This window comes from Lethenteron reissneri, chromosome 49, assembly GCF_015708825.2.
Source record: "Lethenteron reissneri isolate LAM-NWPU_2019-01 chromosome 49, ASM1570882v1, whole genome shotgun sequence".
Lineage (NCBI taxonomy): Eukaryota > Metazoa > Chordata > Hyperoartia > Petromyzontiformes > Petromyzontidae > Lethenteron > Lethenteron reissneri.
The window spans coordinates 5,752,172-5,779,973 of NC_083827.1; the positions used below are offsets into that span (position 1 = coordinate 5,752,172).

The 27,802-nt window shown below is 51.3% G+C and overlaps 1 protein-coding gene across 2 annotated transcripts; it reads right to left on the reverse strand.

Moving 5' to 3' along the window:
• On the reverse strand, positions 1-27,701 carry LOC133354945 (large neutral amino acids transporter small subunit 2-like). Of its 2 annotated transcripts, none has more exons than XM_061572161.1 (11): positions 26,489-27,701; positions 20,150-20,354; positions 16,589-16,740; positions 13,677-13,802; positions 12,304-12,457; positions 11,487-11,610; positions 10,685-10,788; positions 9,985-10,081; positions 8,236-8,385; positions 5,323-5,441; positions 1-3,856 (listed from the first exon to the last, which is right to left on the reverse strand). In XM_061572161.1, exons 1-11 carry the CDS (start codon positions 26,664-26,666, stop codon positions 3,775-3,777), a joined length of 1,491 nt encoding a protein of 496 aa, XP_061428145.1. In that variant the 5' UTR covers positions 26,667-27,701; the 3' UTR covers positions 1-3,774. The 2 variants fall into 2 exon arrangements, with proteins under 2 accessions (XP_061428145.1, XP_061428143.1); XM_061572159.1 differs by having other exon boundaries at positions 5,323-5,500.
• Positions 27,702-27,802: the final 101 nt, after the last annotated feature.

Here is a 27,802-nt window from a genome sequence, read left to right on the forward strand (position 1 = left end):
TGTGTCGTTAAAACCGCCACCACCCGACACAGCCAATTAACAAGGTTTGTCAAATTGGCCAATAAGCACGGTTTGTCAAATTGGCGTGTTTTGTTTACAAAACAACCTTAATAATTGGCTGTGGCGGGTGGTGGCGGGTTTAACGACACATTTATATTTACGCGATCTCACCTAAAAAAAACTCTATCAATGTTAAAGCATATTCGTTTTTAAAATCAAATTTAACAGGTTGTTGTTTTGTGTCCAGTCGCTGGTACCACGCATTTCGACTATAACAGTTTACAACAGCAATGTCAGAACACACGGACACCACGGCAATATATATAACCTCTGCTTTGTTCACACAATACCAACTTGTAAACAAATAACGAGCACATTGCTACGACTGTTTTCTAATCCCGATCTCATTTCACAAATAAAAAAAAATAACCCTCAACACATTGTGTGTGTGGCCTTTATCGGGGGAAAATATAGAATAAATATATAATAGGCGACGTTTCGGGCAATGGCCCTCTTTCATTGCATTAAACGTCCCTGCATATTTATACATTTTTTAAGTTAAGGCCACGTGTTGAGTTGTTGCTTGTGCACTGTCAACGCAGCAGCAGCAGCACCACCGAATAATCTGTTCAATCAAGAAGGGCACGAGGCTGTGATAGGTGGGTAATGCATACCAGCAAGATGTTTATCCCTTTTGCATTCCGATGACGTCTACGTCGTAAAAACATTTTCGTCCCACCCCCCAATTCCGTTCCGATCACGTACATACACACGCGTGTACGTCATCAAACCGGAAGTTAAAAGGCCATGCAGTAGGGACGTGTGGCACGGTTTGGCACCGGCTATCGTAGAGCGCGGCGGTCGTGTCGCTGCGGTTCTCTGCGGTGACGACGTCTTCAAAAACGACGGCGCTGCTACGCCTCTATAAATAAAATGAACAAGATTCGGCGGTGAACAGGACACCCACCGCAACCTGCAGTCGTCTCGGAACGGGAAAGGGGTTAATCGAATTCCGCATTGCCGTCTAGGCTACACTGACACCCTTCGGCGTGCTTCCCAGATGCCACGCTGGGCAGCCGTTTTGCAGCAGTGAGCGTTGCTGACCGTACCTTGCTGATGAGTCCTTAATGAGGCCGAAAGCAAATGCACCACCACGTTTGTCATCGCTACGTCATTTGCTCGAATCAGTCTGTCACGGCGATCCAAGACGACGAGCTGCCGCGATGCTGTACAGTTCTTTAAGAGCTGCTGGTGGAGGTTTATTTTTAAATCATTTATATTAAGTTCGCTTGCTTGCTTACGACCGTGCAAATCTTTCGGTCGTTTTTTAACCCACTTCCCGTGATCCAATCGAGCTGACATTTTGCACACAGACTCGTTGTGCGAGACAATTAATGTTCGTGAAATTTTTTTTCCAAAATTTTACACTGTTTAGGGAAAACAAATTAAATATTTAATTACCAATTGCTTAATACTGGCAGACAATCATCTGACCCATAGGTGGCAGCCATCTCAAACCAGAGGACGAGAGGACTCTAGCCGCCACGCATATAAAGGATTTAGAGTGAAAAACTTTGTTTTTACGGGTTATACTTATTAACAGTTGTCGTTACGCACATTTTGTCTCACGTGATTTTGACACCTTTTTACGCGATTGTCGTCGTCGGTTGTAAACGTACTAGTTTCCCAGCTTGCACCCGTGATCCTGTTGCGACGACAACGACAACGATGATGGCGATTATGATGGCGGTGGTTCGTGTCGTTGTTTAAACATTTCATGAAAGCCACACCAACAACAACAACAGCAGCAGCGAAATAATGTTGGCCATTCCCTGCCACGTGGCCCGGCTTGTGAATAGAGTACAGTAGTTGCCAAGCAACGCACTCACACACAACCACGTGTACGATACAACAGCAGGAGAGACAAGGCCACGTTACTTTTGAGCACAGCAGGAAAGCAACAGCTCTATAAACTAAAACTGTTTTTATTATTTGACCAGGTAAGGGTCCACTGAGCTACGTAGATCTTTTTCAGAAGCGACCTGGCCACAATTGATAGCTCAAAGAAGTGGCTTATCAAGTGGAAATTCACGTCGATCAAACACTTTAAACGCGTGGTGTTGATTCTAAATGTGGAGGGGAAAAACCGGAGGACCCGTAGAAAAATCCACGCGACCACAGCAAGAGACTATGAGACATCTCCTTTACCAGTGGCAAAATATAGTAATAGGTTTTTACCCTTTCAACTGGTACAAAAAAGGTGTCAGTTTTTGTACCAATTGAAAGGGTAAAAAGGGTAAAAAACCTATTACCACAGCAAGAGAGTTGAGACACGCAAACTCCAAATACACAGCAGGCGTCATGGTCGTGATCGAGCCCACGACCTCCTGTACACCAGGCGAGATCGTTAACTCACCACATCATTCGGCTCATGCAAAAACCTCGCAACCCACGCGAGACTACGACGGGACAGGTGCAGTGTGAGTGGTGCACATCAGCCTGCAATACAGCCGCTTGAGGGGCAAGGGGTTGATGGGTCACGCAGAGATGGTGGGAAACTGCCGAAACCCGCTGTATGGGAACCATGGGTAAAGGCGGTTAGGAGAGAGCAGTCAGATGCATCAAGGGGATTATCTCGATTATTTTTGCTGATATAAATTCCCACGTGATCAGCCCACTTCGTTGAGCCATCATTTGTGAGCAGGTCGCTTCTGAATAAGAAGCTAATAGCTCAGTGGGCCTCACCTGGTAAAATAAAAACAATTGTTTGGTTTTATTTTTTTCTATTTTAAAGGGATTAGTTTACCTTTCCTATACTTTGCACTCCTATCGTGTTTTTGTATTGTGTTTGTTATCACGTTCTGACCTGCCCCTCCCACTGGACATCTGTGGAAAAAGAGCTTTATCGCCCACTGGATTCATCTTCCAGTAGAAATAAATATTCCGATTCTGTAGCAGAGCTTTAATGAGATGCCCAGATTTGTTGCTGTTGCTGCCATGTCTTCTCCTGGCGAGGCAGGCTTACGAGTTTCACAACATCTTGTGTGTGCGGTGACACACCAACCCTCGCAACAGCCACGTGCAGCAGCGGCAGCAGCAGCGTAAGTCACCGCCGCCCGGCTTTTACTTCGAAGAGTTCCACAATGGTCTAAAAAAACACGCCACACCCTTACGAAAGGTTAACGTAAAAAGAAACACATTTGTGTGACAAGTTGTATAAGCTCCTACGTTTAAAAAGGCCTTTTATATTTTACAATTATTTGGACAAGAAACTAATTGGAAAATATTTTACTCAATTCGTCTTAGGCACCCGGTCCAAAGGTCCATTTAAAATACGAGTGGCCATAGATTTGTTGTATCAAAGCACAGGATTGTGGGTAAAAGTCAGGACGATGCTTTTAAGTCGTTAAAAAGTGGCATTTAAACAAATCTAAAATGCAAAACTAGACGGACCCACGTTGGCTCGGCTCGGATGTGGCAGTGGAAAAGTTGTATAAATGAAAAAAAACTCCCAATTGCTTACGAAGAGAGCCGTTATTTCACCCGCGCATTCACTTGTCAATTGCTAGCTTAGCTAAACATTCCGTGTGTGTGCGTGTGTAATGTGTATATGGTGTTTTTTTTTTTACAAAGGGGACCACTTAAACCCGCGATCACATGTGCCCGTAGCCGCCGTTTCACGCCTCCAGTTTGTCGGCCATTTTACTCGAGTCGCCTCCCGCCTCTGCGCGATTGGCCGAGGGCTCGGTCACGTGCTCGGCCGCCATTTTGTCGTCAGAGTCCGCCTTCGCCGCCACGTGCGTTTCCTCGGGGTAAACGACGACGCACATCTTCTGGCACAAATAGGTGATGCATTCTGGGGGAGGAAGATAAAGAACAATTAGAAGATATCCGTTGATTAAACCCGCTGTACCGAGTGTCGCCAGTCTATATAAAAATGTAAGTGGCTTATCACGTGTAAATGTATAGCAGTAAGAACCAGAGGACCTGGAGAAAATTCCACACATCCACGGTGAGAGAAACACGCAAACTCCAAATATAGAGGCGTTGCCAGGATCGGGATCGAACTCACGACCTCCTGCATAGCAGGCGAGGTAGTTAACATCTCGCCAGAGAGGACGAATCGGAGAGCGGGGGGACGACTCAGAGAGGACGACTAGAGAGGGGATGACTCAGAGAGAGAGTGGATTACTCTAAGAGAGAGAGGATGACTCAGAGAGAGAGTGGATGACTCTAAGAGAGAGGATGACTCAGAGAGAGAGTGGATGACTCTAAGAGAGAGGATGACTCGGAGAGAGAGTGGATGACTCTAAGAGAGAGAGGATGACTCGGAGAGAGAGTGGATGACTCTAAGAGAGAGAGAGGATGACTCAGAGAGAGAGAGGATGACTCTAAGAGAGAGAGGATGACTCAGAGAGAGAGGATGACTCTAAGAGAGAGGATGACTTGGAGAGAGAGGGGGGATGACTCTACGAAAGAGAGGATGACTCAGAGAGAGAGGGGATGACTCTAAGAGAGGGGATGACTCAGAGAGAGAGAGTGGATGACTCTGAGAGAGAGGGAATGACTCGGAGAGAGAGGGGATGACTCTAAGAGAGAGAGAGAGGATGACTCAGAGAGAGAGTGGATGACTCTAAGAGAGAGGATGACTCGGAGAGAGGGGATGACTCTAAGAGAGGGGATGACTCAGAGAGAGAGAGGGGATGACTCTAAGAGAGAGAGGATGACTCAGAGAAAGTGGATGACTCTAAGAGAGAGAGGATGACTCAGAGAGAGAGAGGATGACTCTAAGAGAGAGAGGATGACTCAGAGAGAGAGGATGACTCTAAGAGAGAGGATGACTTGGAGAGAGAGGGGGGATGACTCTACGAAAGAGAGGATGACTCAGAGAGAGAGGGGATGACTCTAAGAGAGGGGATGACTCAGAGAGAGAGTGGATGACTCTGAGAGAGAGGGAATGACTCGGAGAGAGAGGGGATGACTCTAAGAGAGAGAGAGGATGACTCAGAGAGAGAGTGGATGACTCTAAGAGAGAGGATGACTCGGAGAGAGGGGATGACTCTAAGAGAGGGGATGACTCAGAGAGAGAGGGGATGACTCTACGAGAGACAGGATGACTCAGAGAGAGAGTGGATGACTCTAAGAGAGAGGATGACTCAGAGAGAGAGGGGATTACTCGGAGAGAGAGAGAGAGGACGACTCGGAGAGAGAGAGGACGACTCGGAGAGAGAGAGGACGACTCAGAAGCGCCAGAAGGTGCAAGAACCGCAGGCGAGTGGGGAAGGAGCCAGCGTCAGCGGCGTCACCCCTCAGCCGGCGTACCGACGAAGCTGTCCAGGCACTTGGGCTTGTTGTGCCAGTAGACGGCCATGTAATAGACGGGCACGCCGGTGAGCATGATGGCGAGGCCCACGCCACACACCACGGGCTCCGACACGAGGCTGAAGATGAGCAGGAAGGCCCAGAAGAGGAGGTAGACGATGGGGAACGCGACGCTCACCTGCGCGCGGCGCGACAAGGTGGAGTCGGCGGGGGCGACACCAATGCCGGATTATAATCCTAGTAGCAAAAGTAGCTGCATGTGTAGTAGCAACTACATGTGTAGTAGCTACATGTGTAGTAGCTACATGTGTAGTAACTACATGTGTAGTAGCTACATGTGTAGTAGCTACATGTGTAGTAGCTGCATGTGTAGTAGCTGCATGTGTAGTAGCTACATGTGTAGTAGCTGCATGTGTAGTAGCTGCACGTGTAGTAACTACATGTGTAGTAGCTACATGTGTAGTAGCTACATGTGTAGTAGCTGCATGTGTAGTAGCTACATGTGTAGTAGCTACATGTGTAGTAGCTACATGTGTAGTAGCTGCACGTGTAGTAACTACACGTGTAGTAGCTGCATGTGTAGTAGCTGCATGTGTAGTAGCTGCACGTGTAGTAGCTACACGTGTAGTAGCTGCATGTGTAGTAGCTACATGTGTAGTAGCTACATGTGTAGTCGTTACACGTGTAGTAGCTACATGTGTAGTAGCTACATGTGTAGTAACTACATGTGTAGTAGCTACATGTGTAGTAGCTGCACGTGTAGTAGCTACACGTGTAGTAGCTGCATGTGTAGTAGCTACATGTGTAGTAGCTACATGTGTAGTCGTTACACGTGTAGTAGCTACATGTGTAGTAGCTACATGTGTAGTAACTACATGTGTAGTAGCTACATGTGTAGTAGCTGCACGTGTAGTAGCTACACGTGTAGTAGCTGCATGTGTAGTAGCTACATGTGTAGTCGTTACACGTGTAGTAGCTACATGTGTAGTAACTACATGTGTAGTAGCTACATGTGTAGTAGCTGCATGTGTAGTAGCTGCACGTGTAGTAGCTACACGTGTAGTAGCTGCATGTGTAGTAGCTACATGTGTAGTCGTTACACGTGTAGTAGCTACATGTGTAGTAGCTACATGTGTAGTAACTACATGTGTAGTAGCTACATGTGTAGTAGCTGCATGTGTAGTAGCTACACGTCTAGTAGTTGCGTGTGTTGTCGCTACATGTGTAGTAGCTACACGTGTAGTAGCTACACGTGTAGTAGCTACATGTGTAGTAGCTACATGTGTAGTAGCTACATGTGTAGTCGCTACACGTGCAGTAGCTGCATGTGTAGTAACTACACAAGTAGCTACGGGTCCCGCACTTTCAAGGGACCCGCGCTAGATACTTTCAAGCTATCAATTCCGGTTCAGTGATTCTGCACTTGCTCTATTACTATAGTACTATACCGCCTTCAGCTTTTACGAACGACTGGGTGTTTAAGGTTAGCGATTTGTCGTATTATCTGGCTGTATAGCAAATGAAAAAAATACAATTACTTTATTATGCAAGTAAAAAATGTGTGTTTTAATATTTACGTATTTTTATTTTATTTTGGGCCCCTTTATAACATTTGCTACAGGCCTCGCACTAGCTTAGTCCGCCACTGGGCGAGACGGCTGCACCACGGCCATCGCAACCTAATTTAGTTCATCATTGTTTTGCTATTTCAATGCGAGTTCGGTACAGGGCGGGGTGGTGGGAAGAGGTGGGGCAGACATTCCACGAGAAAAAAGTAAGAGACCAGCGCAACCATCGTGACCTTGAACCCGTCCACCACCGCTCTGTCTGGCTCTCTGTCTGTCTGGCGCTCTGTCTGTCTCTCTATCTGTCTGTCTGTCTCTCTGTCTGTCTGTCTCTGTCTGTCTGGCTCTCTGTTTGTCTGTCTTTGTCTATCTGGCTCTCTGTCTGTCTGGCTGTCTGTCTGTATGTCTACCTGCTGCTGCTGTGCGTGTGGTGCGGCGGCTCTTAAATTATTTCGGTAAAAAGACCAAAACCAAAAAACATGTCTCTTGTTTGAAAATTTGCCGATGCCGAGTCGGGAGTTCGCGTCTCTCTCTCTCTCTCCGTGCTCGCTTGGATTTTTCTCCGGATCCTCCGCGTTTTTTTTTCCCCACTCCACATTTACAAACGACATCACGCGTTTACAGTATTTGTCTGCTGCCATAAATTTCCACGTGATGATAAGCCACTAAGTTGAGGTGTCATTTGTGGCCAGGTCGCCTCTGAAAAAGAGCTACACAGCTCAGTGGGGTAAAATCAAAAATAGTTAAGTTTATAGTTTAGTTTAGATGTGCGTGTGTTAACGCGCTGCACTACGAACCCACTACAGATAATTTTGGCTGCTGCTGTGAATTTCGACGCGCTGATGATGAGAAGCCACTGCTCGTCGAGCCATCATTCGTGACAGCCAGAACTGCATAGCTCAGTGGGGCCTTACCTGGTCAAATAAAATAAAGTTGAATTTTTATATAGACTGGCGACACTCGGTACAGCGGGTTTAATCAAAGGATATCTTCTAATTGTTCTTTATCTTCCTCCCCCAGAATGCATCACCTATTTGTGCCAGAAGATGTGCGTCGTCGTTTACCCCGAGGAAACGCACGTGACGGCGAAGGCGGACTCTGACGACAAAATGGCGGCCGAGCACGTGACCGAGCCCTCGGCCAATCGCGCAGAGGCGGGAGGCGACTCGAGTAAAATGGCCGACAAACTGGAGGCGTGAAACGGCGGCTACGAGCACGTGCGATCGCGGTTTCATCAAAGGAAATGCCTTCTAATCGTTTCATTACAATTTTTGTCCCCTTCCAATGCATCGCTGAGGTCATATCAATCTGCGGCGTCGTCACCGCGCCTAAACCGCCCCCCGGCTACCTTGATCGGCCGTGGGATGTCCGGCTTCGTCCACCGCAGCACGAGCAGCCCCGCCACAGCCACCCCGTAGAAGAGGTAGTTGATGAAGCCGACGTAGTTGATGAGGGTGTACATGTCGCTCGTCAGCAGCATCAGCAGCGTCGTCACGCACTGCGAGAGAGAGAGACGCAGGAGCCGTTCTCGACTGGAGCCTCAACCGAGTGGCGCCAGTAACCACGGCCGCCTTTGTCTCCCTAGCGTCGACATTTACGCGTCGCACCGGTTACTCGTTTGAGGCCGAGTCGACCCAGGGGAGGCCCTGGACCGGTGCAGATAAATCGCCCCTGGTGGCGGTGGCCGCGAGCGGGAATCGAACTCGGCTCGCCGGGTTCATAGTGCAGCGTGCGAGCTGACCGCTGCACCACACGCGCGCACATACAAAAAGATCCCCCGTATAGCCTTAACAGACTGTTGGGGCAAGTGCTGTTAGCGAGCACCTATGAAGGCCGGCACGGTACACGAGGGTGTGGGTGGCCAGCACCATGCCCGACCGCCTTTGTCTCCCCAGTGGCGATGTTTACACACCGCACCGGGTACTTATTTGAAGCCGCGTCGACCTAGGGGAGGCCCTGGACCGGTTCAGATAATCGTCACCGGTGTTTGCCGTGACCGGGAATCGAACCCGGGTCGCCGGGTTCGCAACGCAGCTAACCGCTACACCACCGCTCCCCACGCACACACAAAAGACAAAGATCCACCCCCCTCCCCGTGTATAGCCTCAACAGACTTTGTGGGGCAAGTGCAGGAGTCAGCCAGCGGCTTGGCCTCCCCCGCGGTGTTGTAGTACAGAGTTAGACTCATAACTTTAATCTAAATTGTCTTATGGTTGTTATTGTTTGACTTGCATCCCACTGGGATTGTTGCACACATCATTTATATACGGTGCTGTTTCTGGAAGACTTTGCTGTTTTTTCCTGAATGTTTCTGTTACGCGTAGTCACTTTAAGATGTTCTTTGTTCATGTTGTTGTTTGTTGCGGTTGCACCCAAGTCAAGAGCCGCATGGCTCACAGGGCTATCTGCACATATATATATATATAAGGCAAAGCTGTGATTATGTGTGTCTGTTCAAGATGTTTAGCTACTTCCTGACATGCAACAAACTGGAAATTTGCCATGTGGGTACTTTCCAGACTGTAAACCATGCACAAATTATAAAAATAGACTTTATAGGGGGGGGGGGGGGGGAGCTCAATAATGCATTTATTTTTTGCACGGCAAGTGAGCTGTGACTTCAAATCTGTCATGTGACCCGCGCACGTGGAAACGTAACGCGTCGTAGTGTAGCGGGTAGCGCACTGCGCTACGAACCCGGCGACCCGAGTTCGATTCCCGCTCACGGCCACCACCGGTGACGATTATTTGAACCGCTCCTGGGCCTCCCCTAGGTCGACTCAGCCTCAAACAATTACCTGGTGTGGTGTGTGAACATCGCCACTGGGGAGACAAAGGCCGGCCGGGCGTGGCGAATTAAGTCCCGGGCGAAGCCGGGTAGTGACGCTAGTACCTAATCAATGAAACTGAAGGTCGCGAGCCCAGCGGGGCGAGAAGGTCCGGGCACTCCCGCCGAGACGTCTTTGCCGGCGCGGAAGAGTAGGCCAAACATCCTCCACCAGGACGGCCTCTGCCGCGGAGGCCGCGGGCAATTGTAAGGGTCTGCGCCTTTACGTTTTGATCGCAGCTGGATGGGAGGGTGGGGTGGGGGGGTTACCGTGAAGAGCAGCGCGGGGATGGGGGTGCACCGTTCCACGTGGATCATGGCGAGCAGCCCCGGCAGGTGGCCCTCACGCGCACCGGCAAAGAACAGCCTGGGGACACACAGACAGACAGACGGACAGACATATAGACAGACGGACGGACAGACGGACGAGCGGACACGTGGACAGATGGACGGACGGATTGACGGGCTGAAGGTTCGACTTGCGGATGGTGTAACAACGCTCGGCTTGTCTGTGTTGTTGTTGTTGGTGTAACAACGCTCGGCTTGTCTGTGTTGTTGTTGTTGGTGTAACAACGCTCGGCTTGTCTGTGTTGTTGTTGTTGTTGGTGTAACAACGCTCGGCCTGTCTGTGTTGTTGTTGTTGGTGTAACAACGCTCGGCCTGTCTGTGTTGTTGTTGTTGGTGGTGGTGTAACAACGCTCGGCTTGTCTGTGTTGTTGTTGTTGGTGTAACAACGCTCGGCCTGTCTGTGTTGTTGTTGTTGGTGTTGGTGTAACAACGCTCGGCCTGTCTGTGTTGTTGTTGTTGGTGTTGGTGTAACAACGCTCGGCTTGTCTGTGATGTTAGTGGTGGTGGTGTAACAACGCTCGGCCTGTCTGTGTTGTTGTTGTTGGTGGTGGTGTAACAACGCTCGGCTTGTCTGTGATGTTAGTGGTGGTGGTGTAACAACGCTCGGCCTGTCTGTATCGACCTGGAGGAGGTGAAGAGGGAGCCGTTGACTCCGCCAAACGTTGACAGCGCCACGGAGAACGGCATCAGCATGGAGAGGGGGCCGAGCAGCTTCTCTCCAAATGTCTGGGGGGGTGGGGGCACGCACCGGGAAGAGAGGGGGGGCACGGGGAGGTGGAGAGGGGATGCGTCGATGTGAAGTTAAACTTGAGACTCAAGTTGAATGACGTTGTACCCACAGCTAATTTAACCTCGTTACAGGTGACGACGACGATGATGATGTGCTGACGACGTCGATGATGACGACGTTACTGCTGACGATGACAATGATGACGATGTTGCTACTGATGATGATGCTGATGGCGATGTTACTGCTGATGACGTCGATGATGACGATGTTACTGCTGATGATGACAATGATGACGATGTTACTGCTGATGATGACGATGATGACGATGTTACTGCTGATGATGACGATGATGACGATGTTACTGCTGATGATGACGATGATGACGATGTTACTGCTGATGATGACGATGATGACGATGTTACTGCTGATGATGACGACGATCACAACGTTACTGCTGACGACGTCGACGATGATGACGACGTTACTGCTGACGACGATGATGACGATGTTACTGCTGATGATGACGATGATGACGATGTTACTGCTGATGATGACGATGATGACGATGTTACTGCTGATGATGACGACGATCACAACGTTACTGCTGATGACGACGACGATGATGACGACGTTACTGCTGACGACGATGATGACGACGTTGCTTCTGACGACGACGTAGCCGACGACGACTCACCACGGCCACGGCGTTGGAAGCGAGCAGCTCGTGGGGAGACATGGCGGTGACGTAGGCGATGTTGGCCGACACGTAGACGATGGTGACGAGCGGGATGGAGATGAAGATCGCTCGCGGGAGATTCCTGCACGCGAGCGAGAGAGAGGGAGGGAGAGCCGTGACGCGACGAGAGGGACCACCAAGTGGAACCGCAGGGAGGCACCGCCGGAGGGACCACCAAGTGGGACCACCGGAGGGACCGCCGGAGGGACCGCCGGAGGGACCGCCGGAGGGACCGTCGGAGGGATCGCCGGAGACACCGTCGGAGGGACCGCCAGAGGGACCGCCGGAGGGACCGTCGGAGGGACCGCCGGAGACACCGTCGGAGGGACCGTCGGAGGGACCGCCGGAGGGACCGTCGGAGGGACCGTCGGAGGGACCACCGGAGGGACCACCGGAGGAACCGCCGGAGGGACCGCCGGAGGGACCGTCGGAGGGATCGCCGGAGACACCGTCGGAGGGACCGCCAGAGGGACCGCCGGAGGGACCGTCGGAGGGACCGCCGGAGACACCGTCGGAGGGACCGTCGGAGGGACCGCCGGAGGGACCGTCGGAGGGACCGTCGGAGGGACCACCGGAGGGACCACCGGAGGAACCGCCGGAGGGACCGCCGGAGGGACCGTCGGAGGGACCACCGAAGGGACCGTCAGAGGGACCGTCGGAGGGACCGTCGGAGGGACCGCCAGAGGGACCGTCTGAAGGACCGCCGGAGGAACCGCCGGAGGGACCGCCAGAGGGACCGCCGGAGGGACCACCGGAGGGACCGCCGCTCGCCCACCGGTAGGGGTCGACGAGCTCCTCGGTGACGTAGTTGAGGAAGTTCCACCCCCCGTAGGCGAAGGAGCCCTGCAGGAACGCGAGCGCCACGGCCCCCACGTGCACCTCCTGCCACGGGCGGAACGCCACGGCGGGCACCAGCCAGTGGTACTCACCTGGGACGCGGGGGCGGGCGGTAGGCGGAGGGATGGATGAGTGGACAGGTGGATGGATGGACGGGAAGATGGATGGTCGGAGAGTTAGCCAGACAGATATTTTGACGGATGAACGGACAGAGACCCAGAGCCCAGAGATTCACACAGAGACTCATAGGCTCACGTAATGATATATAAGATTCAGTGAGGATTTACTGCAGGGTCATTGTCTGAAACGTCGCCTGTATAATATACACTTGAGTTGTTTTGTTGTGCTTGTGCACCTCTGCTGACATGCAAAGGTGCACACAGAGGCCCAGAGACTCACAGACACGCACAGAGATCCTTAGATTCAGATGCAGACGTACAGACACAGAGCCCCATAGACTCGCACACAGATCAATCGGAGACATCATCATCATCATCGTAACCACAGCGACAGACAACTCGGCCACTCCTGACGCCAATTGTCCGTGGAAGCCGACGTATTTCGGTATCGCGAAAGAGAGAATTGTGTAATTAAAGATCGTTATCGCGTGGCAAGTGGCAGTGGCGTCACTCGGGGTGTGTGGGAGGTGCGGAGCGCACTGGGTGCCACCATCAGAGGGGGTGACCCTAAAATAACTGTCTATAAACAATTTTTGTGCAGTGTTTTTGCAGAATTTTTTTAATTAAAAAATATCCCTGTAGTTTTATAACAAAAATATTTTCGTAAGCCCAGCTTACATGTACTGTATCCAATATACCTACAAGGCTATAGCAGCATCCAAATACTCGAAACGAGTGACGCTGATTCTAAATGTGGAGGGGAAGCACCAGAGGACCCGGAGGAAATTCCACGTGACCACGGGGCGAGAGAGAGAGACACGCAAACTCCAAATATATAGCAGCAGGCGTCGGCAGGGTCGGGATCGAACCCACGACCTCCTATATACCAGGCGAGGTAGTTAACATCTCCTAACCACCGTGATGATGATTAGAGAGAGAGACACCGCAAACTCCAAATATACAGCAGCAGGCGTCAGGATCGGGATCGAACCCACGACCTCCTGTGTATCGGGCGAGGGAGTTAACATCTCCTATTCACCGTAATGATGATGAGAGAGAGAGAGACACGCAAACTCCAAAAACACAGCAGCAGGCGTCAGGATCGGGATCGAACCCACGACTTCCTGCGTACCAGGCGAGGTACGTAACATCTCCCAGTCGACCAGCGGCACCCTCTGTGCCGCTCACTCACCCTTGCAGATCTGCACGAGGCCCATGACGACGATGAGCGCCAGTGCGAGGAGCTTGCCTGCCGTGAACACGTCTTGGACACGTGTTGCCCAGCGCACGCTCCAGCAGTTGATCCACGTGAGCAGCACTGGGCAAGGTCGGGGTGGTGGGGGGGTAGTCACCAGGTCAGGTGTGTGTGTGTATGTTGAAGTCTATGGGGAGCGGTAGTGTAGCGGTTAGCGCGCTGCGCTATGAAGCCGGCGACACGGGTTCGATTCCCGCTCACGGCCAACACCAGTGACGATTATCTGAACCGGTCCCGGGCCTCCCCTAGGTCGACTCAGCCTCAAATGAGTACCTGGTGCGGTGTGTAAACATCGCCACTAGGGAGACAAGGCGGTCGGGCGTGGTGCTGGCCCACCCACCCCCTCGTGTGCCGTGCTGGCCTTCATAGGTGCTCGCTAACAGCACTTGCCCCAACAGTCTGTTCCAGGCTATATGGGGGTCTTTGTCTTTGTTGAAGTCTATTGCATGCATCTGCCATCTCACAGCTGTTGCATGTGTCTCTCTCGTCTCGCCCCACCTCTTCTCTCACCTGCATATCTCCTCGCACCTCACCGGGGAGTTCATAAATCGAGGCAAAAATAAATTGACGCTCGGGCCGCCGTAACCACCACCACGTGCGGTGATCACGTGAACGTGCCGTACGTGGACTTCTTTGGCACCGTACTTAGCCCACCGTGCTCATCGGAGTGACGGCGGCTCGCGACCGTTGCCCGTCTGCTGCGTCGCTGAGCTGCATTGGCTTCCGGTTTTTGCCGCACGAATATCAGAATAGCACAAGAACGCAATCTACACTCGCGCTGGAGGAATTCGATGAGCTGAAAAGCTCTTTCTAAATCCTTTATATTAAGTTCACTTGCTTGCGCGCTTACGACCGTGCAAATCTTTCGGTCGTTTTTTAACCCACTTCCCGTGATCCAATCGAGCTGACATTTTGCACACAGACTCGTTGTGCGAGACAATTTATTTTCGTGAAAAATTTTTTCCAAAATGTTCCACTTTTTAGGAATTTTTTTTTCATATTTAATTTAAAATACCAATGTGATAAAAATGAAACTCTTACTCGAGAAAAACAGAAATGAATAATAAAATAAAACCGATGCCACGCATATAAAGGATTTATAGTGAAAAACTTTGTTTTTACGGGTTAATTTTTTTACACATGTCCAGTAGGGGGCACATGGATCAGAACGTTCCGGTGATCGAATCGATACAAAAACACGATTAGGAGTGCAAAGTGCTGTCGAGGAAAGGTTAACAATTCACTCAAAGAACAAAAACCATGAAGAGGTCGCAATCATCACACACACAAAGTGCCCATAATGCCACCTCGCAGACATCGTCACAAAGCTCTGCCCCCCCCCACAAAACATATTTCCAATTTGAAAATAAAACATGCTTCAAATCGCTTTAAACTATTGTCATTGTAGTGCGAATTTAATGTGGCGCTGCACTCTGATGTTGTAGGAGTGTTGTTATAACAATTAGCGTTGTTATAACAATTCTATATTTATTTAAAGTTGTGTGTTTTGATGTGACGTCACATTTCTCAACCCCCCCTCGTCACACGGCGTCACAAAAAGTCAGACCCCCCCCCCTCAAATATGACGTCACAAAGCTCTGCCCCCCCCCCCCCAAAACCATATTTCCAATTTGAAAATAAAACATGCTTCAATTCTCTTTAAACTATTGTCATTGTAGTGCGAATTTAATGTGGCGCTCCACTCATCCCCTCTCCACCCTCCTCAGCTATATAAAGTTTAGCTACCTGATAGTTTATATTCATATCCACATCTCCGGTCTTTTATTTCCCAGCCTTGCACACTAACCATCACTAGGAAATTTGACGTGCAGTGTTTCAATCGTGCAAATGTGTCCACCCCACCCACTCTCCCCCCCCCACATCCTATGTACAGGAGCAGTAGGATCAGTATGGCCAGGAGCATTACGTCCACCCCAGAGGTCGCAACCGGGTACCCGATACCCGTACCCTACCCGATACCCGGCTACTCGTACCCGGCCAGGTACGGGTACGGGTACCCGTTTGCGACCCTGGTGCGGCCGGGTACGGGTACGGGTAGGCCGTGAGTCACTGGTGAGTAACCGTTTGTCACTCATTTCGGGTAGGGTACGGGTACGGGTAGGGAACGGGTACGGCCGGGTACGGGTAAGGAATCAAAACCCGTTTGCGACCTCTGGTCCACCCTGAGGATTAGCCTCTCCAACCCACTCCCTGCCCCCACACTCACCCTGCCCTCGTTCCCCCCACCCCCACCCTGCTCAGCTATATAAACCCTTGTCAGAGCCATCTCTCTTTGGCATACCTCAGCAACTGTTCTCGCTGTGGTGGTCCCCACCTGATGAAGGGCGCTTGTGTTGCGCCCGAAACGTCGTGATTTAATTTAGTTGTTTTCACTTTCTTATTGTATTTTCTTATTATTTTCTACCTACGTGACTTTACCGAAAGAACCAAAGAGTATGGATCCTTGCAGTCACGAAAACTTCACATCTAGAATTTATGAAAAAGTCGATTTAATTAAGTAGAACGTGTTGTTTATATTTATTTAAAGTTGCGCATTTTTATGTGACGTCACATTTCTCAAACCCCCCCCCCCCCCGTCACACATCGTCACAAATGTCTAACCCCCCCCCCCAGGTGCGTGACGTCATTTATGGACGGCCCCATAAACCATCAACATGTGGACTCTGGCGGTCATCCTCACAGCGGCAGAGGATTTTGGACGATGATCTCAGCGACGATGATCACAATAACGACGATGATTATAACGACGACAATCACAACAACAACAACAACGATGATCACAACAACAACAACAACGATGATCCACCGAGAGTGCGTGCGAGTCTCACGGAGGCAGAGCGCGGCGAGGAGTCGCAGCGCAAGGTCGGGCGAGAGGCAGGAGGGGAAGGCGGGCTGCAGCGCGTAGCGGGAGAAGGTGAGCGCGATCACCGCCTGGTTCGTCGGGTAGATGACCAGCACGGCGATCCAGAGGCGCAGGAAGCTGCCCAGTGGTGGTGGTGGCGGTAGTGGCAACGTCACACGGGAAAGGGGGAGCAGAGTCAAGGGGGTGTGGGACGCGGCGCCCCCCCCTCACCGCCCCCCCCCCACCGCCCCCCCCCCACCGCCCCCACCCACCGCCCCCCCCACCGGCCCCCCCCCACCGCCCCCCCTCAACCGATATTCGTCACCGGCGTTAGTGGCCGTGAGTAGGAATCGAACTCGTGTTGTCGGTGTTCGGAGCGCTAATCACTACACCACCGTTCCCCCCCACCCACCAGCCCCCCCCCCCACCGGCCCCCCCCCACTGCCCCCCCATTGCCCCCCCCCCCCCCACCGATATTCGTCACCGGCGTTAGTGGCCGTGAGTGGGAATCGAACTCGTGTTGTTGGTGTTCGGAGCGCTAACCGCTAAACCAGCGCTCCCCCCGCCCCCCCCCCCCCCCCATATACACATGCAAAGACACTGTCACATATACCGTACTTTGCATTTTACCAGGTAAGTTCCACTGAGCTCTATAACTCTTTGTTTCAGAAGCTACCTAGCCACACAGGTCGCTTGCACGTGGCTTACCACGTGGAAATAAACAGCAGCCAAAACTCGAAGACGCACGCTGATGCCAAGTGGGGAGGGGAAAACCGGAGGACCCGGAGAAAAATCCACGCGGCTACGGGAGGAGAGACACCGCAAACTGTTAAAAATACAACAGGCGTCGGGGTCGGGATCCAAATCCACGTCCTCCCGCATACCAGGCGAGGGAGTTAACATCTCCTAGCCACCGTGGCGGCCACAAACTCGTGATTGGAACGTGTTGAGAGAGTTTCGGCCCGCGCAGGAGATGGAGCGATGAAATCGGCAAAAGTCTGTGCGTGATGCTGTACGGGAGTGTCGCATCGGTGGCAGGAGCGTGCGTGGGAGGTGGCGACGGCTCGGAGTGGCCTTCATCCAGCAGTAGATAGATGATGATGGATGAAAAACACGCTGGCAACACTCCTTGATATTGCAGGAGATTGCAACGCTACCCCCTAACCTCCCAATCCTCATCACCCCCCTCCTGAGTTTTTATATTCCCCCTCCCTTCTCGCCCCCAACTTTATTTTTGGGTCCCCAAATCCCCCCTCCCACCCCCACCCCACTTTAATTCCATAAAAGCCTCGTGACGTGACAGGAGAGAAATTATCAAGGGAGATAGGGGGGGTGATGACGATGAGAAGTGCGCTGCTGTCGACGGGAATAGATTCGAGGGACTGAGAGATGAGAGAGGAGAGATTCAGACCCGAGAGATGGAGATTGAGGGTGTTGTACGGAGTAGAGACGTGGACACTGACAACAAAAGCAACAAAAAGGCTCGAAGCTTTCGAGATGTGGCTGTATCGAAGGATGCTGAAAATCCCATGGACAGCCAAAACCACCAACACACAAGTTCTGCAAGATATGGGCACTGACAGGCAACTGCTGAAGACCATCATTAGCAGGAAGTGTTACTACCTAGGCCACATTGCCCGAAACGACCACAAATACCAGCTATTAAAGCAAATCCTGGAAGGAAAATGGAAGGGAAAAAACGACCAGGACGGCCAAAAACGACATGGCTCAGTAACATCAAAGCATGGCTACAATTAACAACAGCACAAACTCTACACGCCGTGCTAGACCGGGACCAATATCATCGTGAAGTCGCACACGCCGTTAGGCAGCACTAAAGAAGAAGAAGGGGGGAGGAGGAGGAGAGAGATTAATTAGCGGTCGATGTTAATTCGCTCGTTAATTATTCCTGGGACTGTGCCTGTGCATCGATGAAGAGGGTGATCGTCGCCACAGAGGCGCGCGGGCAAAGCACCCTCGCAAGCCCCTCCAAAGCTCTGCGATCCTATAGTTGGGTGCTGTATTCCTGGCACCTGGGTCTGCCCCGTGACCTCCTGCCAGCGGGCGTTCGACACTTCACGTGGCCTCAAGGTGCACATGGCCTGGCACAAGCGTCGTGGTGACGTCACCGCCACTTAGTGGCGAATGGCGGTTGTTGTTGTTATTGTGTGCGCGCATGTGTAAGTCTGCGTGTGCGTGTGTGCGTGGCGGGGAGTCGTAGCGAAGCGGTTAGTGCGCTGCGCTACGAAACTGACAACCCGAGTTAGATTCACGCTCACGGACAAAACCAGTGACTATTATCTGAACTGGTCCTCCCCTAGGTCGACTCCGCCACAAATGAGTGCCTGGTGCGGTGTGTAAACATCGCCACTGGGGCCTTCATAAGTGCTCGCTAACAGCACTTGCCCCAACAGCCTGTTAAGGCTACACGGGGGATCTTTGTCTTGTGTGCGTGCGCGTGTGAACGAGACACAGCCGGCATGATTGCAATCGGCGGAGGCGTTGAGAGCGCGCGCGTCATCCCACGATGATTGCCGCGGGGCTCTTCTCGCGATGCCGCCGCCGCCGTCATCGGATATCAGCTGCGTCCTGGCCCGCCCGTCGCAGCGTGAACCTCCCCGTGCCGTCCGCACATCTCTCGGTCTTGATTCACCCACCCCACTCGCTCACCCAATCACCCCATTCACTCACCCACCCCACTCACCCATTCGCCCACCCCACTCGCTCACCATTCACCCACCCACCCATTCACTCACCCAGCCACCCATTCACTCACCCACCCATTCACTCACCCACCCACCCATTTACCCACCCATCCACCCACTCACCCATCCACCCATTCACCCACCCCACTCACTCACCCATTCACCATCCCCACTCACTCACCCATTCACCATCCCCACCCACCCATCCACCCCACTCGCTCACCCAATCACCCACCCACCCCACTCACTCACCCATCCACCCACCCAACCCACTTACTCACTCATTCAACCACCCACTCACTTACCCATTCACCCATCCACCCACCCACCAACTCACTCAACGACGCATGAACTCACCCACCCGCCAACTCACTCAACGACGCATGAACTCACCCACCCGCTCAACCCGCTCATCCATTCTTCCTCCTTTCCACCCACTCACTCAACCACTCATTAACTCACTCACCTGTTCACCCTCCCACCCACTCACTCAATCACCAATTGACTCAACCGTCCATCCACCCACTCATTCACCCAGCCATTGACTTACCCGTCCACCCAACCACCGACCTACTCAACCACCTATTGACTCACCCACCCACTCACCCGTTCATCCATCCTCCCAACCACTCACTCAACCACCCACTCACCCGTTCATCTATCCTCCCTCCTACCCACCCACTCACTCAACCACCCACTCACCCGTTCATCCATCCTCCCACCCACTCACTCAACCACCCATTGACTCACCCATCCACCAACTCACTCAATCACCCACTGACTCACCCGTCCACCCACCTGTCCATCCATCCATCCTCCCACCCACCCACTGACCCACTCACCCAGCCAGGCTGCCGAATATATCGGTGACGTAGCTGTAGTCTCCGCCGGACTTGGGGATGGTGACCCCCAGCTCGGCGTAGCAGAGCGCGCCGATGGCGGTGATGACGCCGGTGACGATCCAAACGACCAGAGCCAGCCCCACCGAGCCGGCGTTCTCCATCACCCCCTTGGGCGACACGAAGATCCCCGAGCCGATGATGTTACCTGCGGGGCCCAGGGAGAAGGAGGGGGAGGTCTTAGAGCCTGCACTTACATAGGCGCAGAGTCCCTGGGTCCCTATGCCAGTCTGTGGCTCTCTGTGTGAGTTTATAGCTCTTTGTGTGAGTCTGGATCTCTGAGTTAGTAAATGTCTCTCTGTGTGGATCTATGACTCTCTGTGTGAGTTTGTGGCTCTCTGTGTGAGTCTGGATCTCTGAGTTAGTCAATGTCTCTCTGTGTGGGTCTATGACTCTCTGTGTGAGTTTGTGGCTCTCTGTGTGAGTTTCTGGCGCTCTGTCTGAGTCTATGGCTCTCTGTGCGAGTCTGGGTCTTTGTGTGAGTCTATGACTCTCTGTGTGAGTATGTTGCTCTCTGTGTGAGTCTATGGCTCTCTGTGTGAGTCTGTGGCTCTCTGTGTGAGTCTATGGCTCTCTGTGTGAGTCTGTGGCTCTCTGTGTGAGTTTCTGGCTCTCTGTCTGAGTATGTGGCTCTCTGTGAGTCTGTGGCTCTCTGTGTGAGTCTGTGGCTCTCTGTGTGAGTCTGTGGCTCTCTGTGTTAGTCTGTGGCTCTCTGTGTGAGTCTATGGCTCTCTGTGTGAGTCTGTGTCTCTGTGTGAGTCTATGGCTCTCTGTGTGAGTCTTTGTCTCTCTGTGTGAGTCTTTGGCTCTCTGTGTGAGTCTGTGGATCTCTGTGTGAGTCTGTGGCTCTCTGTGTGAGTCTATGGCTCTCTGTGTGAGTCTGTGTCTCTGTGTGAGTCTATGGCTCTCTGTGTGAGTCTTTGGCTCTCTGTGTGAGTCTTTGGCTCTCTGTGTGAGTCTGTGGATCTCTGTGTGAGTCTGTGTCTCTGTGTGAGTCTATGGCTCTCTGTGTGAGTTTGGGTCTCTGTGTGAGTCTATGGGTCTCTGTGTCAGTCTTTGGCTCTCTGTGTGAGTCTGGGTCTCTGTGTGTGAGACTATGGCTCTTTGTGTGAGTCTGGGTCTCTGTGTGAGTCTCTGAGACAACCAACTCATCACCACTGGAGGACCCAGTTTAATAACGGGTGGCTGAAACCAGGAATTTAGCTCAGCAGTGCCGGCCCATCACTCTGAACCACCCTAGCCACCCCATTAAACGTGGGGGGTTTTTAATTCCGTGAATTTGCGTCGATGAAGCCGAATCTAGGTCATCGCCGAGGCTAATTTTAAACCCTCGAATGACATGCGCCGTGTAAACATCCCATTTGCTAATTGCAGGGCGGATTTTCGTGGGGATTGAACCTTTCGACTCTGACACAAAGTGGCACGGTGGCCATTGGCAGACACGTTGTCAAATAATGGTAATTATGGGAATTAAATGATGATGGTGTGTGTTATGGTTGCCACCCGTCCTGGCTTTTCCCGGAACCGTCCGATGTCTGTTCTCCTACAACGCGGTGTTCCTAAGGGACAGGTCACACCGCTGAGGCTAAAGAACGCCGCGTTTTTGTAAACATCGCGTTATCATCAATAATGTATAACACGGAGAGTAAAGCACAGTCAGCGGTGACACGCGAGATGCCTACGATGTTGCGTGTGGCTCGCATCTAGAAGCATCCAGCAACGCCGAGGCAGCCGTCACAGCCGCAAATTTCTAACTCGTGCTGCGACGTCGTTCCGTTCACTCGATCGCGTTACATCCAATTCGCATCCGCGTTATAAAAAGTGTGGTCCCTCTAATACATTCATCGCGTTATATATCCAATTCGCGGTGTGCGAGAACGGACTGTAACTGCTGTCCTAGGGCATATGTAATGCTTCCTTCATTCAGACGCTGTCTCCCCGACAGACCTGGTCTTCACCCGAGGACGGCTGCTTGCGTTGTGGCCGAAACGTCGTGAGAATTATTTTATTATGTTTTATTTTTATTATTTTATTATTTCCATTCTACGTGACTTTACCGAAAGAACTAAGAAGATACTTCCTAGGGCTTTTGAGATTCCCCGTTTTTTGTCGTCTTACTTCGTCAGGTATTTCCTTTTTGTTTCTACGATGCGTCCCGGGGTTTCTTTTTTGTCGCTCAGAGTTGGCAACCGTCGGCGGTCGGTGATTGAATGATGGAAATGGGATAATCTTGATTTGAAGCTTTCGTGACTGCAGGAATCCATACTCTTTGGTTGTTTCGGTAAAGTCGCGTAGGTATAAGATAAAATAAATCACGACGTTTCGGGCGCAACACAAGCGTCCGTCATCAGGTGTAGCCCAAGGGCCCAAGGGCTACACCCATTTCAAACCTTTTAAAACAGTCTGTCTCAGCAGCAGACCACGATGCTTTCCCACCTGATGACGGACGCTTGTGTTGCGCCCGAAACGTCGTGATTTACCGAAAGAACCAAAGAGTATGGAAACGGGATAGTTTGGGAACGGAATGATTGTGATTAGGGTGGTAGGGTAGCAGTGCCGGATAAGGCGAGTGCGGGGCCTGTAGCAAATGTTATAAAGGGGCCCTAAATTTGAAAAAAACACGTAAATATTAAAACACAAATGTTTGACTTGCATAGTAAAGTAATTGTATGTTTTCATTCGCTATACAGCCAGATAATATGACAAATCGCTAACCTTAAACACCGAGTTGTTCATAAAAGTTGAAGGTGGTATATTACTATACTAATAGAGCAAGTGAAGAATCACTGGACCGGAATTGATAGTTTGAAAAGAGGCAACATTTGCTGTAGCAAGCGTGCTGTGACGGTTCCACCTGAAGACGGAAGCTTGTGTTGCCTCCGAAACGTCGTGATTTTTATTTTATTTTTATTTAACTTTTATTAATTTTAATTTTTTACCTACGTGACTTCACCGAAAAAACCTAAGAATATGAATCCTTGCAGTCACGAAAGCTTCAAATCTAGCTTGAAAGCATTTAGCGCGGGGCCCTTGAAAGTGCGGGGCCAATAGCATGTGTAGCTACTTTTGCTACTGGGATAATCCGGCACTGTAGTGTAGCGGTTAGCGCTACGCTGCACTACGAACCCGGCGACCCGAGTTCTATTCCCGCTCACGGCCAACACCGGTGACGATTAATTGAAACTGTCCAGGCCTCCACTAGGTCTATTCAGCCTCAAATGAGTACCTGGTGTGGCGTGTAAACATCGCCATTAGAGAGACAAAGGCGGCCGGGCGTGGTGCTGGCAATCCACCCCCTCGTATACCGTGCCGGCCTTCATGTATGTTGAACTTCTTTCGCACCGTACGTAGCTAACCGTGCAAGTCGGAGGTAGCGGGTGAAGGACAACAAACCAAACACAAAAAGCAGTTTTGAAGAAACGAGCGTTGTCAATCTAGACGACGACGATTTACAAGCGGCACAGCTCCCAGTGGCTTCCTCATATCGTAAGGAAGAACGTTCCAGACGGCCGCAGGAGCGCGTCTGAAAGCGCTCGCGACGCCGCATTTGTTCGACGGCCGCGCCAAGTCAAGGGCCGCGTGGCTCACGGGGTTATACCGAATAAATGAAACTGATATGAAACTGAAATGACCGCCGGAGTTGGGTCTCTGCTGGTCAATTCTCCTTGACGAAATCAAGCGACCAGGTGCCGGTGTGGCTCGCTTGCGGCGAGCGCTCTGTGTGTGACGAGTGCTACAATGGCCCCACTCTTGCCAACGACGTCAAGGGGGAGGGGGGGGTGAGTGAGCCAGGCGGCGGGTAACCTCACCTCTTCTCTATCCCCCCACGATCTCATCGCTCCCCTCGCTTCCTCAACTCCCTTCCCATCCATCCCGCTACTCCTTCGCGACGCCCCAAGTGCCGCCACCATCCAGAGAACGCCAAAAGGCGAACAGCACAAGGGCAATGCACTATCAGGGCGTTTATAGCTCGTGGCGAGCAGACACATCGTGGGACCTTTCTTGCAAGTATCAAAGTATAAGAATAGGTTTGACCCTTGCTGGCAATGCAACGGCTGTTAAGGGGCCATCCATTTAGTAGGTACGCATGGAGGGGGAGGGGGGGTTAACCTAAATGCGTACGCTTGCGTTTGGGGGGGTCTATTACAATGTGCGTACGCATAGGAAACGGGGGGGGGGGGTGATGCCTCGATAATAATTCGTCTATATTGGCCTTCAAATGAGTTAGATAGTCCGGCGGTGGACTATCTGTTTGCTTAAACACGTTAATATGATTAACCCTTGATCGTTTTTGCGTGGATTAAATATCGGCCGTTCTATAGGATTCGGGGGGGGGGGGTGCGTTAAGGTGGGGGGTGTAAAAAGTCCGCGTGCGTACAGGGAGGGGGGGGGTCAAGTTTTGACATATTTTTTGCGTACCTACTAAATGGATGGCCCCTACCTAAGATGTTCAAACATCAAACAGGAACCTTTCGCAAGGAATCAAGTCTCTGCATTAACCACACACAGTCCTTGCGGTGAACATGCAAACAAACATTACCAGAGCACGTTGTGTTTGCATGTCCGCCACAAGCACTATGTGTGGTTGATGCAGTACTTGATCACTTGAAAAAGGTTTCTATTCGGTGTTTGAACATGTTAGCACAACTCCTGTTATTGCCAAAAAGGTTAAAACCGATTATAATTTTTTCATGCTTTGATAATGGCAAAAAGGTCCCATTTTTTTCTATGATGTTCGGTAAAAGTACCGCGTGCTGACGATGATTCAATAACCTGCTACACTGTGGCAATGAACACGCGGTGGTGGTTTACATAACGGCGTGAACAGCAGCAATAGACAGAACGTGTCGGCAGCGATGATGATGCTCCTGCTGATGCTCCTGCTGATGCTGCTCCTGATGATTCTACTGATGATTCTGCTGATGATTCTGATGATGATTCTGCTGATGATTTTGCTGATGATTCTGATGATGATTCTGCTGATGATTCTGCTGATGATCTTGCTGATGATTCTGCTGATGATCCTGCTGATGATTCTGATGATGATTCTGCTGATGATTCTGCTGATGATCTTGCTGATGATTCTGCTGATGATCCTGCTGATGATTCTGATGATGATTCTGCTGATGATTCTGCTGATGATCCTGCTGATGATTCTGCTGATGATCCTGCTGATGATTCTGATGATGATTCTGCTGATGATTCTGCTGATGATCCTGCTGATGATTCTGCTGATGATCCTGCTGATTATTCTGATGATTATTCTGCTGATGATTCTGCTGATGATCCTGCTGATGATTCTGCTGATGCTCCTGCTGATGATTCTGCTGATGATTCTGCTGATGATCTTGCTGATGATTCTGCTGATGATTCTGCTGATGCTCCTGCTGATGATTCTCCTGATGATTCTGCTGATGCTCCTGCTGATGATTCTGCTGATGATTCTGCTGATGATTCTGCTGATGATCCTGCTGATGATTCTGCTGATGGTTCTGCTGATGATTCTACTGATGATTCTGCTGATGCTCCTGCTGATGATTCTGCTACTCGTGATTCTGCTGCTGACCATGTTGATGCTTCCGCTGCTGCTGCTGATGATGATAATGATTTTGCTGATGATGCTTCTGCTGCTCCTGCCCATATTGATGATTATGGTGCTGATGATGATTCTGCTGCTGATGATTATTTTGCTTCTACTAATAATGCTGCTTCTGCTGCTGCTGATGATGATATTCTGCTGATGGCAACTATGACGATAATCATGCTGTTGATGACACTTTGCTGCTGATGATGATGATTCTTCTGCATCTAACGGATTTATTTATGCTTCTGATGATATTGCTACATCTGCTGCTGCTGCTAATGATGACGATGACAAAACAACTTAAAATATTCATCAACAAAACCGCCTTCAATTAAAATAAAAACATTTTACGTACTTTATGAAGAAGGGCCATTGCCTGAAACGTCGACTGTTATATACTTTTTCTTTTCAGGTCACACACAATGTTATTGACGAATGTATTTAGATTCGTGCACCACTTCCAACGCAGCTGCATGAGTACCGATGACGATAATAACGACGATGATGACGACGATGGCGACGATGATGATGACTATGAGGATGATGATGACGACGATAATGATGACGATGACGATGACGACGTCACAATGGCAATGTTGCCATGGTGACGATGACGTCAGACCAAGATGGCGACGGTGGCGATGATTGCGCACGAGGCTGGGAACAATGGAGGTCACGTGACGCAGAGGCCCACGCACCCACGATGATGCCGCACGCGCTCACGAGGCCGATCTCCTGCTTGAGGGTCACTCCGCGGCCCTCGCCGACCCCTCGCTCAGGCGACGCCGTCTCCGTCGTCGTCATGGCCGGAGCTCCGTCACCTCCCGCGGACTTCGTCGAACGCTTTCTCGCCGCCGGGCCGCCGTCGCCGTCCATAGCTGGGGGAGTTTGCGGGGCAGCGGGTGCGCGATTTGAGGTTCTGCGACGATCTGCGGCGACGTTGAGGAGGCTGCAGGCGATTTTTTCTTTTACTTCTGGCGCGCGCAAGGAGGTGGGGGAGGAGGGGAGGAGGTCACTCCCCGCGTGTAGATTGAGACGGGAGGGGTGGAGGAGCAACCTACTCGCTCACTGGCTCGATAAAGCGACTCAACTTACGTCTAACTAACGATGTCGTGATGTCACTCAATTAGTCTTGTGATGATGCTGCTGCTGCTGATGATCTGATGAATCCTTAAATGATGAACTGATCGTAATGTTACCTCGTGACGACGTCCCGACGTCACTCCGCTCGCCTTGCGCTGATGCTACTGCTGATCCTCGACTTGTGTTCTCGACAGGAGCCCTCGACGATCACCCAATGTCGCTCATCCAATATCGCCTCTTGTCTTCATGACATCGACAAACTCCTTCCGAAACACGTTCCTCGTACAGTATCTTCTCTAGTGGCTCGCTGTCGCGATGGTTGATCGCAGCATCTGTCCGTCTCAATGAACTCTCGCCGCACGCAAATTTCTCCCCCGAGCACCAACGATGACTCAATTCTCTCTGTCCGTCCGTGCGTCCGCCAGTGCGTCCGTCCGTCCGCCGAGCAATGTGATCTCCTACTCCCAATCTCTTCGGATAATTCAGTCAATCACCGCCGCTCGCAACGCTACGGACGCAGCAATCAACACGCCGTGCCGCGCGCGCACGCTGTTACGCAACCAACTCTTGTACGATGAACACGCGAGCGGGAATGCGAACGCCGCTGCGTTACACGCGCACTTCGTAGACCCCGCTTGCATGTCCCCCGTGCAGCACAAGCTCGAGCTCGCCACACACCACACGCACACGGAGTGTGTGCAGACAAGCGTGGCGGCAACGTCGCCTATGAATACCTCTCTGTATTTAATTGTTATTATTATTGTTGTTGTTGTCTCACTATTATATTGGGAGCGCAGCGAGGGAGAGAGAGAGAGAGCGGGACGTATTGGTGAGGCTTTGGAGGCGACAGCCTTGGGTTGGGTCTGGTGGGTAATGTGTTACTCCCCCCCCCCCCACTCTGTATATGTGGGCGGTTCCGGCTTCGAGAC

What these genes read in the sequence shown, in the direction of transcription:
- LOC133354945 (XM_061572159.1), bottom strand. Translation starts at nt 26,666, where the DNA reads ATGGACGGCGACGGCGGCCCGGCGGCGAGAAAGCGTTCGACGAAGTCC. An exon ending in CGCGTGCGGCATCATCGTGG is followed by an intron (nt 20,355 to 26,488) that starts GTGCGTGGGCCT and finishes TGGGCCCCGCAG; the next exon opens with GTAACATCATCGGCTCGGGG. An exon ending in ATATTCGGCAGCCTGGCTGG is followed by an intron (nt 16,741 to 20,149) that starts GTGAGTGGGTCA and finishes ACCACTGGGCAG; the next exon opens with CTTCCTGCGCCTCTGGATCG.